At 42.2% G+C, this 13,541-nt stretch overlaps 1 protein-coding gene across 11 annotated transcripts in view; it reads right to left on the bottom strand.

The window, feature by feature from the left end:
* PIGN (phosphatidylinositol glycan anchor biosynthesis class N) overlaps positions 1–13,541 on the bottom strand; it is a 116,314-nt gene that overhangs the window by 50,449 nt on the left and 52,324 nt on the right. For all 11 annotated transcript variants that reach the window (XR_014790275.1, XM_084850539.1, XM_084850536.1 and 8 more), the window contains 6 exons: positions 12,821–13,000; positions 11,563–11,702; positions 9,848–9,947; positions 9,519–9,611; positions 7,899–7,990; positions 5,998–6,112 (listed from right to left, as the gene is read on the bottom strand). Coding sequence is in view for 10 of the 11 variants with exons in the window: in XM_084850539.1 (XP_084706665.1) it covers positions 5,998–6,112; positions 7,899–7,990; positions 9,519–9,611; positions 9,848–9,947; positions 11,563–11,702; positions 12,821–13,000 (720 nt within the window). In the remaining variant the exon portion in view is untranslated. The remainder of the gene's footprint in view (positions 1–5,997; positions 6,113–7,898; positions 7,991–9,518; positions 9,612–9,847; positions 9,948–11,562; positions 11,703–12,820; positions 13,001–13,541) is intronic.

Raw genomic sequence — 13,541 nt, 5'->3', positions numbered from 1 at the left:
GCCAACTCATGCCAGAAAAACAAACAAACATAAATTAAAGCATTTAAACGCAAGTAAAAGGGAAACACTAATTACAAGGCTGTGGCAAATTACACGGTCACAAGCCTTTTAGGTTTTTATCTTATTCTGTTTAGTTTCTTAATTGTTCCATCCATACTACATTTACAGTGACATCTAGTGGTAACAAAACATGCTTTAATTGGTTTAATTTTTACACTTACTAAGAATAGCTATTACATTTAATAGATATATATTTGTATCATCACCTATTAACACCAGCCCACTGCCTACCAGTAAATGTTCTGTTTACGTGTGCTTTGGATAGTAATAATTAACATGCAATCCACCAGAACAGTGAAGTGTTTAACCCTATGATCTACATTCGGTATTTAACCCTACGAACTACATATTGTCTCATTAATCTTACAACATTCTTGTAAGGTAGACCAGTCTTATTATTCCCATATTACAGATGGGAGAGTGTTCAAGCTGAGAGATAATGGCTTACCTAAGTTTACCCAGAGATGACATTTGAACCAGGAATGGGCATTCAGATGGCAAGATGGTTCAATGTAAGCAAGTGTAAAATGCGCACCGGGGCAAAAAAATCAGTGCGCATCGGGGCAAAAAAATCCGAACTTCATGTATATGCTAATGGAATCTGACCTGGCAGTGACTGACCAAGAAAGAGATCTTGGGGTTAGGAACACAGGATGCTGCCTTATATTGAGTCAGATCACTGGTCCATCTAGCCCAGTACTGTCAACACTGACTGGCAGCAGCTCTCCAGGGTTTCAGGCAGGATTTCTTTCTAGCCTACCTGGAAATGTCAGGGATTGAACTTGGGACCTTCTGCATGCAAAGTGTCAGGAGCGCCCTGGCGGCCTTTTTCAGTACACTCAGCCAACTCAATAGCCAACTCAAGACACAGATGAAAGGATTCTTTTCAAGGCTTTAATCCTTTTACAACTTAATGACTCTTTCAGATGCTAATCACCAGCGACTAAGCAACGAACAGCAGAGTAGCCTATGCTCCAAGTAGGCAGTTGATCCCTGTTTGAAGGAGAATCACTTGAAGACCCTGAACTTATGGGCTAGGGAGAGATCCCCCCTCTTTCCCTTGGGTCCACGGGAGGCAGCCGTTGCTTGCGTGCCAAACGGGCGCTACGCCTCCTTTCCGCGCCCTCCATCGCTCGTCGCTCCCTGCATCTGCACCAAGCATCTAGCAAGCCCCCCTCCCGCACTTTCTCACTGCTAGGATCACTATCTATCTCAGGAATGCCGGCAGGAGGAATCTCTGCCAGCTGCTGTGCCTGTGAGGGATGAGCTGGCTCCTCTCCCATGGATTGCTGATCCTCCTCAGAATCAGAACTGCTCTGGGATTCTATCGGCTCAGTTTCCACCCCGACACAAAGCAGGTGCTCTGCCACTAAGCTACGCTCCCTCTCCAAGTTGTGTAGGATAGCTTGGTTAAAATGTTGACCCAGTGTGCAGCTGCTGTGAAAAAGGCATAGTTCACATTGGAGATTACTAGGAAAGGAATCAAAAATAAAACTGCCAATATCACAATGCCTTTATACAAATCTGTGGTATGATCACACTTGGAATACTGAGTACAGTTTTGGTCACCATACATCAAAAAGGATATTGTAGAGTTGAAAAAGGTGCAACCAAAATGATCAAGGGGCTGGAGCAACTCCCTTATCAGGAAAGGTTACAATGTTTGGGGCTTTTTAGCTAGGCAAAAGGATAAGCAGGGACATGATAGGGGTGTATAAAGTTATGCATGGTGTAGAGGAAGTGGAGTCTCTCACAATACTAGAAACTAGGGTCATTCAATGAAGCAGAATGTTGAGGAGATTCAGGATAGATAAAAGGAATATGCAGTATTCCAGCTGCAGAAGCTCTGACCTAGTTCACATGTAACAAGAAGCCACTGTGGGTGCATTTCTCCACCGGGCTTCTTGTTGCAGTAGTGGCCGCCATTTTGAATATTCCAGCTGTGATGGGGGCATGCCATAGCTTGTTGTTACGTGCAAACCCAGCAAGAGCAGGTTGTTTTAGAGTTGTGGGTGGCTTGTCAACCACCCCAACAACCCACTCTTGCTGGGTTTGTACATAATGACAAGCTACAGTGTGCCCCCACCATGGTTCAAATATTTAGGATGGCCACCGCCGCTGCAATGAGAAACCCCACAGGGAAATTCACTCACAGCGGCTTCTTGTTTCGTGCAAACTGGGCCTCTATCCTGAAGGAATGAGCAAAAAACTATTTGGACAAGCTCTTAGTCACACCTTAATTTATTGCACAAAGAGAGTGGAAGCTTCTTACTGGGTATTTTCAGAGGGAAAAATTCTACCTACTCATATTTAACAGGAAATGTTGGTGTAATCATTTTGTCTAGGATGGCAGGTGGTTGATATAAACTGTAGGAATGGTAAATTGCCCTCTACAGGTCATTAATAAATTTTTCCTATAGAAGCAGCTGATAGATATTTTTTGATGTCATCTAAATGTTCCTCAGAAACTGGTACTGAGACAGGTATACTGCTTCTGATACACAGCTGTGTTATGAAGTACCCCCAAATTCTGCTGTTTTGGGAAAATGTGGCCTGTATATGTTAAGGCCTTGCACAACCCAAGAGGAGATGCAGACTTCTTGCATAAACTTTCTGGCCAGCCACTGTGCGCTGATTGCCTTAATTCCTCAATTAACACTTGCAAATTTCAGATCTTGCCTCAGGACAACAACTACAGAAGCCCCCACCAAAAAAATATTTTATGCTGATTTCTAACCTTCCTGTTTAAGCCAAATAGAAAGACAAATAAAAAATTCGATGCTTTTTAAAGCTGTAAGAAAACCACAATATTGTGTAAGCAAGCATGGCTACATGACTCTTTTGTCACCTTTGCTTAAGACCATCACCAAAATCCCACTGGCAATCTTGCTCACCTGGACCTGTGAAAGCCAGAAATATGTACCCATCAACTCCCATCCCTTCCTGACATCAGGAAAAAAAGATAATCCCATTGTCTTCTTTCTTCCCTTAATGTCTGACACCAAAAAATCCATTTTCCAACATCCTCCAGTAATCTTGGAAGAAGGACTTGTTTTGTTTTATTCTGATTACTACATCCTGAGAGAAAAAGGATAAAAACAGCAACCCAAATTCATACAACAGGCAGAGAGGGAGAGAAGGAAAGAAGACTCCTTCCATCCTTTCTGCTCAGAAGGACAACCCCCCCCCCTTCCTCCCTTCTTTCTCCCCTTCTTTCCCGGAGAAGGAACTCAACAAGGCTTCCCATCATTTCACAAGCCAGCAGATAAGGAAAGGTAAATCCTTGCATCATCTTCTATTCTCCTTCTCTCTTTTCTTCCCTTTTCCTAATATTCCACCCAATACCAAACTCCAAACTCCATCCACTTTCTCCCCAAACCCTGCATTTGCTCTAAAACTCTCTCACAATTCCCCCAAAAACAGTCTGTTACTTTCCCATTCCAAAATATCAAGCTGAAAGTTTCTTCTCCCCCCTCTCCTCTCTCTTCCTCCATGATCAGCTACACATACAATACACACACGCACACAATTCACTATGGACTTTAAATGCTTGTCTCTAACCTTATGAGTGTTCATGTATGATTCTAATTCCCCAAACATATGTATAGTTATAATTCCCCTGATGTGTAATTTTAATTCATTTTAAATACCTCTTTAATAAATCAAAGAATTGCTTTCAAAAATGTTGTTGTAGTCTTTGACTCTCTCAACTTTTTGGGGTATCAGGTTTTCCTAAGCACCCAGGGTTCAATACTAAAAGGTCCCTCAAGTGTGTGTATGTTTTACACGTATGTGATATGCATGTCCATGTAAATTAAAGCATACTTCATAACAGCCATCATGACTAATAGCCTTTGATCGCCTGCCTTATCCTCCATGAATTGGTCTAACCCCCTTTTAAAGCCATCTGAACTGGTAGCCGTCTTGGGATAGTAAGTTTCATAGTTTATGAACCGTGCGAAGAATTGCTCTGCCATCACCAAAGAGCAATAAATTGTTGTTGGGGAAAAATTCATTCTTTTTCAGTATTGCTATTCTAGCAATAGCAGTGTGCCTATTGCTTTTGCTATTGCTGTCTGGAATCTGATTTGCCTAAGATTCATAGGCTCCCACTGGATACTACCTGTGACAGCATCAGTGGTACAATTTCTACCCTATCCCCTTCATGCCTCCACTATATTAATGATGAATTATTTTACTACTTTGGAGGTAGAGCAAACCCCTGTGCAGGACTTAGGAGTAGTGACAGGTCCTTTAAAGAAACAAACCTTTCATATAAAGTGGGCATGTCTAGAAGAAGGAAGCGTCAGTGGCATTTTATGTTGCAGTAGAAACCGTGGGCTTACATTCTGAAGTGACCTGGTTTCATCATATACAACAGATATGCAGAAAATATACTCTGTATAATGATGAAGCATAACCTATTTTGACAAAGTGGTTTCAGGGCATAAGCTAAGGATATTCTTCATCTCCCCGCCCCCACCCCGTGTCAATCCTACACAACCATCTTTGTCCTTCATGCTGGGAATCCAGGGCCAAGAGGAAATACTTTAAGCTTTAAAAAATGAGCAGAGATGAAAGAAGCTTAAGTAAGAGAAAGAAGAGGACTGCATACATTTCATTTATTATCTGTGCAGGTAATTTTGCCAAGTCTGGTTTGCATCCCCTCCCCTGCCCCATACAAATATTTTGTATAGAATTTTGAAATACTCTCTGAATGAATAAATCTTATGCCTAACCTCGTAATGTCATAACTGTAAAACAAAGTGCACCTTGATCACCACACCTAAATCCTACTATTAAAGATGGGATTTTATGGCATTTGACTGTGCTGGATGTTTCCAGAGAGACAGAGAAAGGGAGGGTACTAAGTGGAGCCACCTGCCAAAACACTGGACTACCTCATCTCCTCCTACCCATAGATCAACCCATGTGATTCACACAAGTGTGCCGGAAGCGAGTGCACTGCAGGACATTACCTGCAGCATAAATAGCTCAAGGTGGCTAGGGCTGCAATCTTTCATCCATTTGTCTGTAAGTAAGCCTTACTAAATACAAGACTTACTACTAAGTAAACACACATACCTTTGTACTGTTAGTCAAGAAAGTGAAGCAACATACTGCTGTGTAAACAAATCAAGGGATTCCCAAACAAACCAAAGGCCTTTAACCGATTTGATGTAGGGGAATATTCCTTCCTAATTCCAAATTTCATAATCGGGTTTTATGGTCAAGCTCTGTCTGTCTCCAACCTCACTCCTCCATACACACAAAATTCTATTGGGTCCATAGCACTCAACATCTTGTCTCCAGTTCTGGCAGTCTCCAGACTCCAGAGAAAGGGAAAGGGAGTTATCCTTTCTGGAAATTATATATGGCTAAGAATGTATGTGACCATTGAAAACAAAGCATCAGATTATATTTATGTGAAGGTGCATCTTACATGGATCCTCAAATACAAGACTCACAGCAACTGATGTATTATAATAAGCACAGTATTAACATAAGAGCCACAGATCCAGAATGCCTTATCCTGCTTAATTTTATTTTTCACATTAAGGGCACCCTATACTCAACATTAACTTCACAAAATTAATTGGTTACATGGCAGAAGTACTTAGGGGACTACAAGGTTCCTCCCATTATATTTTGTGAAGGGAAAAACACTACAGGTACAGAGGGTTTCTCAGTTATAAAGGTGGAGGGTTCCTGTGTTCGCAAAAGAACACAGAGAAGCACACATAGAGCTCTGCTTGCTCTTTGGAGGTACTGGACTGCAGCCAACAAGTATAAGTATGTCAAAAAATAGCAAATCAGGCAAATCAGTAGGAAAACTCTGGGGAAGAGGTAGGTTAGCTCAGAGGAACATGCAGAACTGATTTTTTTTTTAGATTGTGAAATAATACTCCATAATTCATGTTCACAGAATTTACTGACCTGAAAGAGATATATTTTGAGATCCTTACGCTGCAAGTACGTCTTGCTGCTTTTCCATAGACATGCCACCAGGTAGGAAGAAGCTGTCAACAGAATCAGCAAGCCTGCTGCTGTTCTGTAAAAGATCAGCCATTTGTGAGTCCTTTTGGAAGGTATGGCTTCAGGAAGAGTTTTCATTGAGACTGAATTACTGAACCACTAAAGGGAAACTGCACAACATGCATAAGGCATTAATCTGAGCTTTATGGAGATGGAGGGAAGTATCAGAGTCAAGGATGTTAGACTCTGGCCTTTTTTCCTTTCACAAGCCCACAATTTCCTCTAATATGCCATGCTTTCAAACAGCCATTAGGCTGGTCACTTATCACAAATAAAAATTGCCTTTAGGTGGCCAGGCAAGGAAGCTTTATAAAAGCTGGCTTCTTTTTCAGAGAGAGGGCTGTTTACCAGATCCCAACTCCACTTGTAGCTCCTTCTTTTGTCTCCTCTCTCACAGAGAAGAACCTGGACTATGACACCAACTGTCAGGGTCCAGAAGAGATGCTCCTTACCCCCACCCACATATCGTTGTGCCGAATTTTAATTGTAAGCCACTTTGAAAGCCAGTCTTCGCACATATGAACCCAGCAGTGCGGGAGACCTTTCAGCAAGGTGCAATCCCATACTGCAAGAATAATGTGACTGCAGGTTTCTGACTTCTGTTCTCTCCATAGATGTTCAGAGCCCAACAAGATGTTAGCACATCATTCTCTTCCTTCAATGTTGTTCCAGTAATTCTCCTTCTTCAGAGATGAATCAGGAGGGAGTCAGAAGAACAGAAAGCGAAGGTCTCCATGCTGTCCTCACAGCCCAACATCAGGGATGCAGAACGTCCAGCCTGGGAGACAAATCCAGCCCTGCAGTGTTCCCAAGTTGGCCCTCTGAGGTTCTCCAGATGACCATGCCCCCTTTCCCCAACAACCAATCTTTGAGTGTTTTCCAGGCGTTTGTGCAGTTTTTTCCCCATTCTAAAAGGTTAAAATGTCTCGCCTAAGGCTTAGGTACAGCCAGTAAAAGCTTTACGCTACAATATGAAGGGGCTTTGGGAATTCTGGCCCCAACCGTTTTGCCTTCAGCTCTGCCCACCATTGGAATGCAGGCCTTGAAAGCTTCTCTGAAATGCAACTTGGCCCTTGGGCTGAAAGAGGTTCCGCACCCCTGCCCTACATCAAGCAGGAGCTATTTAAAAAACACTGATTTCCAGTCTGAAACGGGAGTGAAACTGGAAGAGAGTCCTTCCCAGAAAGGATATATTTACAGAGCAATTACTATAGGACTAGGGATGATGCGGGTGCCCGATTCCATCTAGGAATCCAGCAGAACCCCCCCCCGCCCGCACCCCCAAGCCCCGCTTGCCGAGCCCCTGCTCCCACTCATCCCCTGTCTGTGCTTGGCCCGCACTCACCCCCACGGCCTCGTTGAGCTCCATGGTCGCCATTTTTTGAAATATAAAATGGTGATCACAAAATGCAAATATTTGCGTATGCGTGAAAATGCTCATTTTTGCAAGTGCACATTTTTGCAAAAATGTGCATTTTTGCATATATATATATATATGCGCATTTTGCGATCGCCATTTTATTTTGTAAAAAATGGCAACCATGGAGCTCGCCAAGGCTGCCAAGGTGAGTGCGGACTGCTCGCCAAGTGCAAGAGGGGCTCAAGCACGGTCCAGGGACAAGAACCTCAAAAAAATAAAGACAATAATGCATTTCCCCATAATTATTTAAATTCTGAATTTCAACAACAGCGTTGATGGGCGTTCAATAACATAATTCCTACCCAACAACAAGAATCAGATGATATCTGTGCATGTTAAATGAGAAAGTGGAAACTTGAAATAATTTGATTTGTGCTCTTACACTAGAGAGATATTTGGCTCTCTTCCGACAACAGGCAACAAGGGAAAGACTGCCAGAAGCCAACATGAAAGAATCCAGCTTAGCACAGTTGTCTACAAAAAAGCAAAACAAAACAAAAAAATGAGTCACATCTGCAAATAGAACTAATTATGGAGACTGAAATACTAAGTGGAAAAAAAAGGTTCACATAATTCACAAAATAATAAATAGTTCACCAATACTGGTAGTTCCACATGGGCCTATGGCCCAACTGGAATCCACTAGGAAAAGAGCCTTCAGTGTGGTGGCCCCCTTCCTATGGGATTTGCTGCTTCCTATGGGATTTGCTGACGATGTCTTCAGGAGGTGCCAATGTTGTGTTGCTTCTGGTGCCTCCTGAAGACATCATTATTTTCGGAGACCTTCCTTGAGTGACCAGCCGTGGTTTATCAAAACTGGTTTTGTCAGACCTCTGTTCTTTTTAAAAATATTAATATTTTAACATGGTGTTTTTATCCTTTTATTCTATCTGCTGTTCACCACTCTGAGATCTTTGGATGTGGAACAATATAAAAATATTGGAAATAAATAAATAATAAATAATGTCATGTCATTTGATGGTGTCTAAATCGTAAATAAAAATATCCACACACTAGATGTAGCCTTCTGGCGCATATTTCATTTAGAAGTAAACCCCACACCCTTAAGGAGAAAAGCTGCACTTCCCGCTCAATATATACACAATGGCCTGTCTCTACACAGTTACTATAAAACAAGTTAGGAACTTAACAGAAAATACGGTGCTGTACAGAATACTGCCCTATCCTGAGGTGACAGAGATCATAAAGTGTTGTACGGAGTTGCCAGCACCCCAGGGTGAGAACGTGTCTGAGGAAGAAACATGGGGTGCCCTGGAGTACTGTGATCAAAATGTGATAAAAGCTACAGGTCATGTGGTTAAGAGTCATAAAAAGGTAGAACTCATTGCAGGGAAGTATGGTTCAAATGCCGCCCCCTCAACCCTAGCCCTCGCATAACCCTACTACTAACTGGGGGTTATTTAACCCTCAAGAAATGGTCAGGTTTGCACAACAAGGCACAACCCCCAATTGGGGGTTCAATATTCAAAATGGTGGTGGCATGCACCTGGCATGCACTGCCTTCTCATTAAATAACCCACAACGACCTGGCTGTGACATGCGATCCAGGTCACAGAGGCCCCACTGCATTCCTGATGACATCACCAATTTTAAATGTATCTCTTAAACTGGACTAATTTAGAGAACACCTGAACAGGGTGCTTTATAGTCAACCACTGGGAAAGTCCACCACGATCTGGGATCTAGCATGGAGGCATCTCTCATTTTTAGAATCAAGCATCTGCCACAGGTGGCCAACCAGCAGAAGTGCGATTACTCTTCTCTTCCAGAAGCCCCACATGCCTATAGAAGAGCCTTCCCCAACTTGGAAACCTCCAGATATGTTGGACCGCACCTCCCATAATTCCCAGCCAGCAATGGCTGCCATAGAGGGCTACTGCGCTAACTTCAAGGAAACTTCTCAGCTACCCATGCATTTCCAAGGGGGATGTGAAGATGACCCTTCTACCAAAGAATCAGAACCTCGCCATGTGGAAAATACCTTTGCTTGGGTCCACACCTGAGTGACGAAGGGCCATGCAGAAAAGGCAACCAGGCCAAAGCTGAGAGCAGAGCGATAGAAAAAGGAGAAAACCTAGTTGAAGCAAACATTTACAAATGGAAAAAAAAATATTGATATGTTAGCAAGACTGACATTCTCTTCCAACAGATAAAAACCTTTTTCATACCCAGATCTTAGCTTTTCAGTTTTAAGTTCTCTGTATTCATTCCTTTTGTTATGGTTTGATTATATGATTTTATTATGATGAATTTACACTTTAAAAAACCTTTTTGATAAATATTTGTTGTAAAAGTGGGTACATGACTTACTAATATTTCAATTCCCAAGGTGCAAAGTACAAAGAATCCAACAAATTGAGTTCGTTGAAAGTTCAAGAGAGATGTGATCAGACCTTGAATAACAGGGTATCTATTTGAAAAAGTTACACTATACAATCATTTCATATTAGGTCAGAAAGTACATATATACACTGTTGCATGATAAAGAGAGTTAATGCATAAGTAACAAATATCCTTACATGACTAGCATGAAACTAGAGAACAACAACATGTTTTGATTCATCTATTAGGGCAAGTTCAAATTTTATGTAGGAGGAGCATTTGCTTCACATGCCAGTGTTCACTGTACAGCAGTAAAGTCCATGAAGTGGAGAGACTAGTAAATAAACACCACCATCCCCAGAATGCATAGAAAGACTTTAAAGGGCCAGGACATTACTTTCTAGGCTGGGTCAGATTAAAATGAATTAGGGCACAATCCTATCGGGATGGCCGTAATCCTCTGAACTGGGAGGCTTACGGCCATCCATTGCAGAGTGGGAGGAGCAGCAGAGGTGATCTTTGCCTCCGTGCTCCTTCCACTCTGCATTTTGGCTAGACAGCCTTTTTCACCCATCTAGCTGGGGCTAGGAGACCGGGGGTGGGGGATATGGCATAAACTGGCCTCCCCAGTCCCCTCCCCACCCACTGGCCCTCCCCCTTTCCCACCTCTGAGGTCACCTTTCTGACCTTGGAGAGGCAGCCAGCGCAGTTTTCTCCATATCAGCTACAAGGGGGAGGGGAGCTTGGATTCCTGGTTCCAAGACTGGAAGGTGTCTTTGACCTCGGAACCCGGAATCAAGTATCCTGTGGCTCCCCAAGACTCTGTCTAGGGGCCATACGATTGCTCCCTTAAAGGCACAATCCTATGCATGTTCAGACAGAAAAAAGTCCTACAACTCGTAACATTTCAATGCTGGGAGTTATAGGATTTTTTTTCTGTCTAAACATGCATAGGATTGCACCCTACATGTAGGAATTCAGTGCAATGCCTCCAGTACCTAGATGGCAGAGTTAAATTCTGCAGACTTCACCTATCCCTCACTCAGCGAGGCTACTTCCTCAACCTCTCCCACCAGCCATAATTCACAAACATCCCATTCATCCTTCTCTCCACTGTTCCACTACTTTGATGTTCATTTGTGTTCTGTCCTTATTGCAACATTGCAGTCTTTCTGTAAGCACTTCTGCTGATGAACGGCTACTGTGCCCACAGTCAAATATATAGTCTATTGGCCTACAGAACCTGATCCATTGCACATCATGAGCCAAAATTTAGCTTATAGCTCTGTGGGACATATAGAAAGGCAGAAAGATAAGATCCTGCTCATGCTGGCAATGTAGGAAGTCATGTTATCCAACTACCTCTTTTCTATATTAAGCAAGAGCTCCAGAAGTTAGGATCATTTCCTTCTAAGCAGCCCCTCAGTCATACCTACATTTGGTGTGAATGGCGCCTAGATGTTACAACATTATTTTTTACTTTTCCAGTTAACATTTTCTAACTGACATAGACACAAAGTGGCCAGATATTACCCATCCGTTCACGAACCTATGTTGCTTTTTGGAAGCTATGCCTGCCAAATTTGAAAAGTTTTAGAAAACAGGTAATTCAGGCAGGGAATTTGATTCCGTATCTGATTCCTCTCAATTGGCTTCAAATGCAGCAGCACAACTTCACCACCCCACTCCCTTTTCAAACTTACTCTTTCAAAACTGCATACCATATTGGAACTGGTAACAGACAATATATGTAGTAGGTCCAAGGCAAGCTTTGAATGAGTAGAAAAATGGCTATCAATGCTCCTACAGCCAGAAACATATACTGGAAAAGACTGCCAGCTGCCTGAAAATCAAATAGATACTTTCAAATATTATTTTAATATTATAAACATATTACTTTAAATTTCAGATTAACACATTCCCAAATATTTGCCAACTTTGCAACATAAAACAAAGCCTTTGTTTCCAGCAAGTGTGTTAGTTCAAAAGCACAAGGAGTGATTTCTTAGAGTGGAACTACTGCCAGTGCTGATTTCTACATACCAGACAGGTACCAACAGGCACTGTCTATATAAGACCACTGAACAGAATAATCCAGTAACCTTTTACCCCTCTTCACCTCCGAACTAATAATTGGGCGTTTTCTTTATATGAACAAGTTTTCCCCCTTAAATTGCAGCTTTAAAAAATGCTAATAGACACTAATTTGTGAAATTGCATTGATAGACATGCTAATCAAGTGTATGGGTTTGATCCAGTGGTTTCCTTCCAAATGGACACAGCTGGCAGATCAAATCCACTCCCCCAGCAGCTTCCTGTGTGCCTGCAAATCATCTCCAGAGGGTTGGGAGACCCCCCAGAGCAGATCTGAGGCATGGGTGGGGGACGCTGCGGTGGGGAGGATGAGGAGAGAAACTCCTATTGCGTAGCAGAAGTCCATTCATATAATGTTGGATTTTGCCCAGTGCAATTAAGGGCGCAATCCTATGCCTGTTTAGATAGAAAAAAGTCCTACAACTCCCAGTATTCCCCAGCCAGGTTTTCTTTTCCTCTAACAAAACATTTTTGTTCTCTCTGTTCATCTTTTCAGACTCAATGTCTTTACATTTCCTAATTAAAGAAATACAACTTGCATTTAAAAAAACTATTTGGGGCAATCAAACTCTTAAAAAAGTTTGTCTATTCCACTGAAGTGCCATAGCACCATTTCGGAAATCAGAAAACCTAAAAGCAAGAAACCTATGAGATCCACAGGCGTTTCTCAACTATACCAACAATACTAATCATTTATACAGAGCCTTCAGTTTACAAGGTGCTTTACAGAGAAACACAGCCAGGATAAGAGAGGCTCCTGTCCCCAAAAGATCTATAATCCAAATTTTCATGCGCGTGGGGGGAGCCGACAAGGAAAGGAAAGGCAATAAAAATTAGAGATCACAATGGTGGCATATTTTAACTTACCTTATTCTTTGTGATATTTTTGGTCAGACTAGTATGTGCCTTTATAATAATCAGAATCACATACAATGTCCAGCCCATAAAACCCATGGCGACACTTATGCCTAGGAAAAGCCTGTCGTACGTGTGATAATATGAAAGCCCTTCCAAAGCAAGGCTAATCAGCTTGCTGCAAAGGGATACCTATGGAAAGGAAAGGAACATAAGAACACAAAAGAGTCATTTTATAAGTGCTAGACCCTTCGTCCATTGAGTCTTAAGGTTTGAAAAGGAACGGCCAAACCACATGATATGCTCAGTTGCATAATTCTTTTTCCCCAGTCACTTAAAAAAAAGAAAAACAAAAAAGCCACCTCAGAGGTTGTATTCAGAAGCAGGAAGAGCAGTGGGGAAGCTGCTAACCCCTTCCCTCCCTCCCTGCCCTCTGTTCACACATATTTGTCCTCCAAACACTGCTTATCTCCCCATGTGGGGAAAAGACACAAGCACCCTCTCTTTCCTCTGTCAGAGTGGGTTGTGGCTTCAGCTTAAATCTTCAGGAAAATAGGAATGTTCCCAAGGAAAGTGATTTTCCTCAATCCCCTGTAGTGCTTGTTTTCATCTGCTAGCCAAGTTGTCTATGATAAATTTGTTTCTTAGCTAAGGAAAACTCACTCTGACAAACTGAGAATGTCCAATCAAACCCTATTGCTCTCAACACTAACTTCCAACTGGGTTCAGACCA

This window comes from Heloderma suspectum, chromosome 4, assembly GCF_057233095.1.
Source record: "Heloderma suspectum isolate Gila_16-S chromosome 4, 16-S_ref, whole genome shotgun sequence".
NCBI lineage: Eukaryota > Metazoa > Chordata > Lepidosauria > Squamata > Helodermatidae > Heloderma > Heloderma suspectum.
This window is presented reverse-complemented; position numbering and strand designations above follow the sequence as displayed.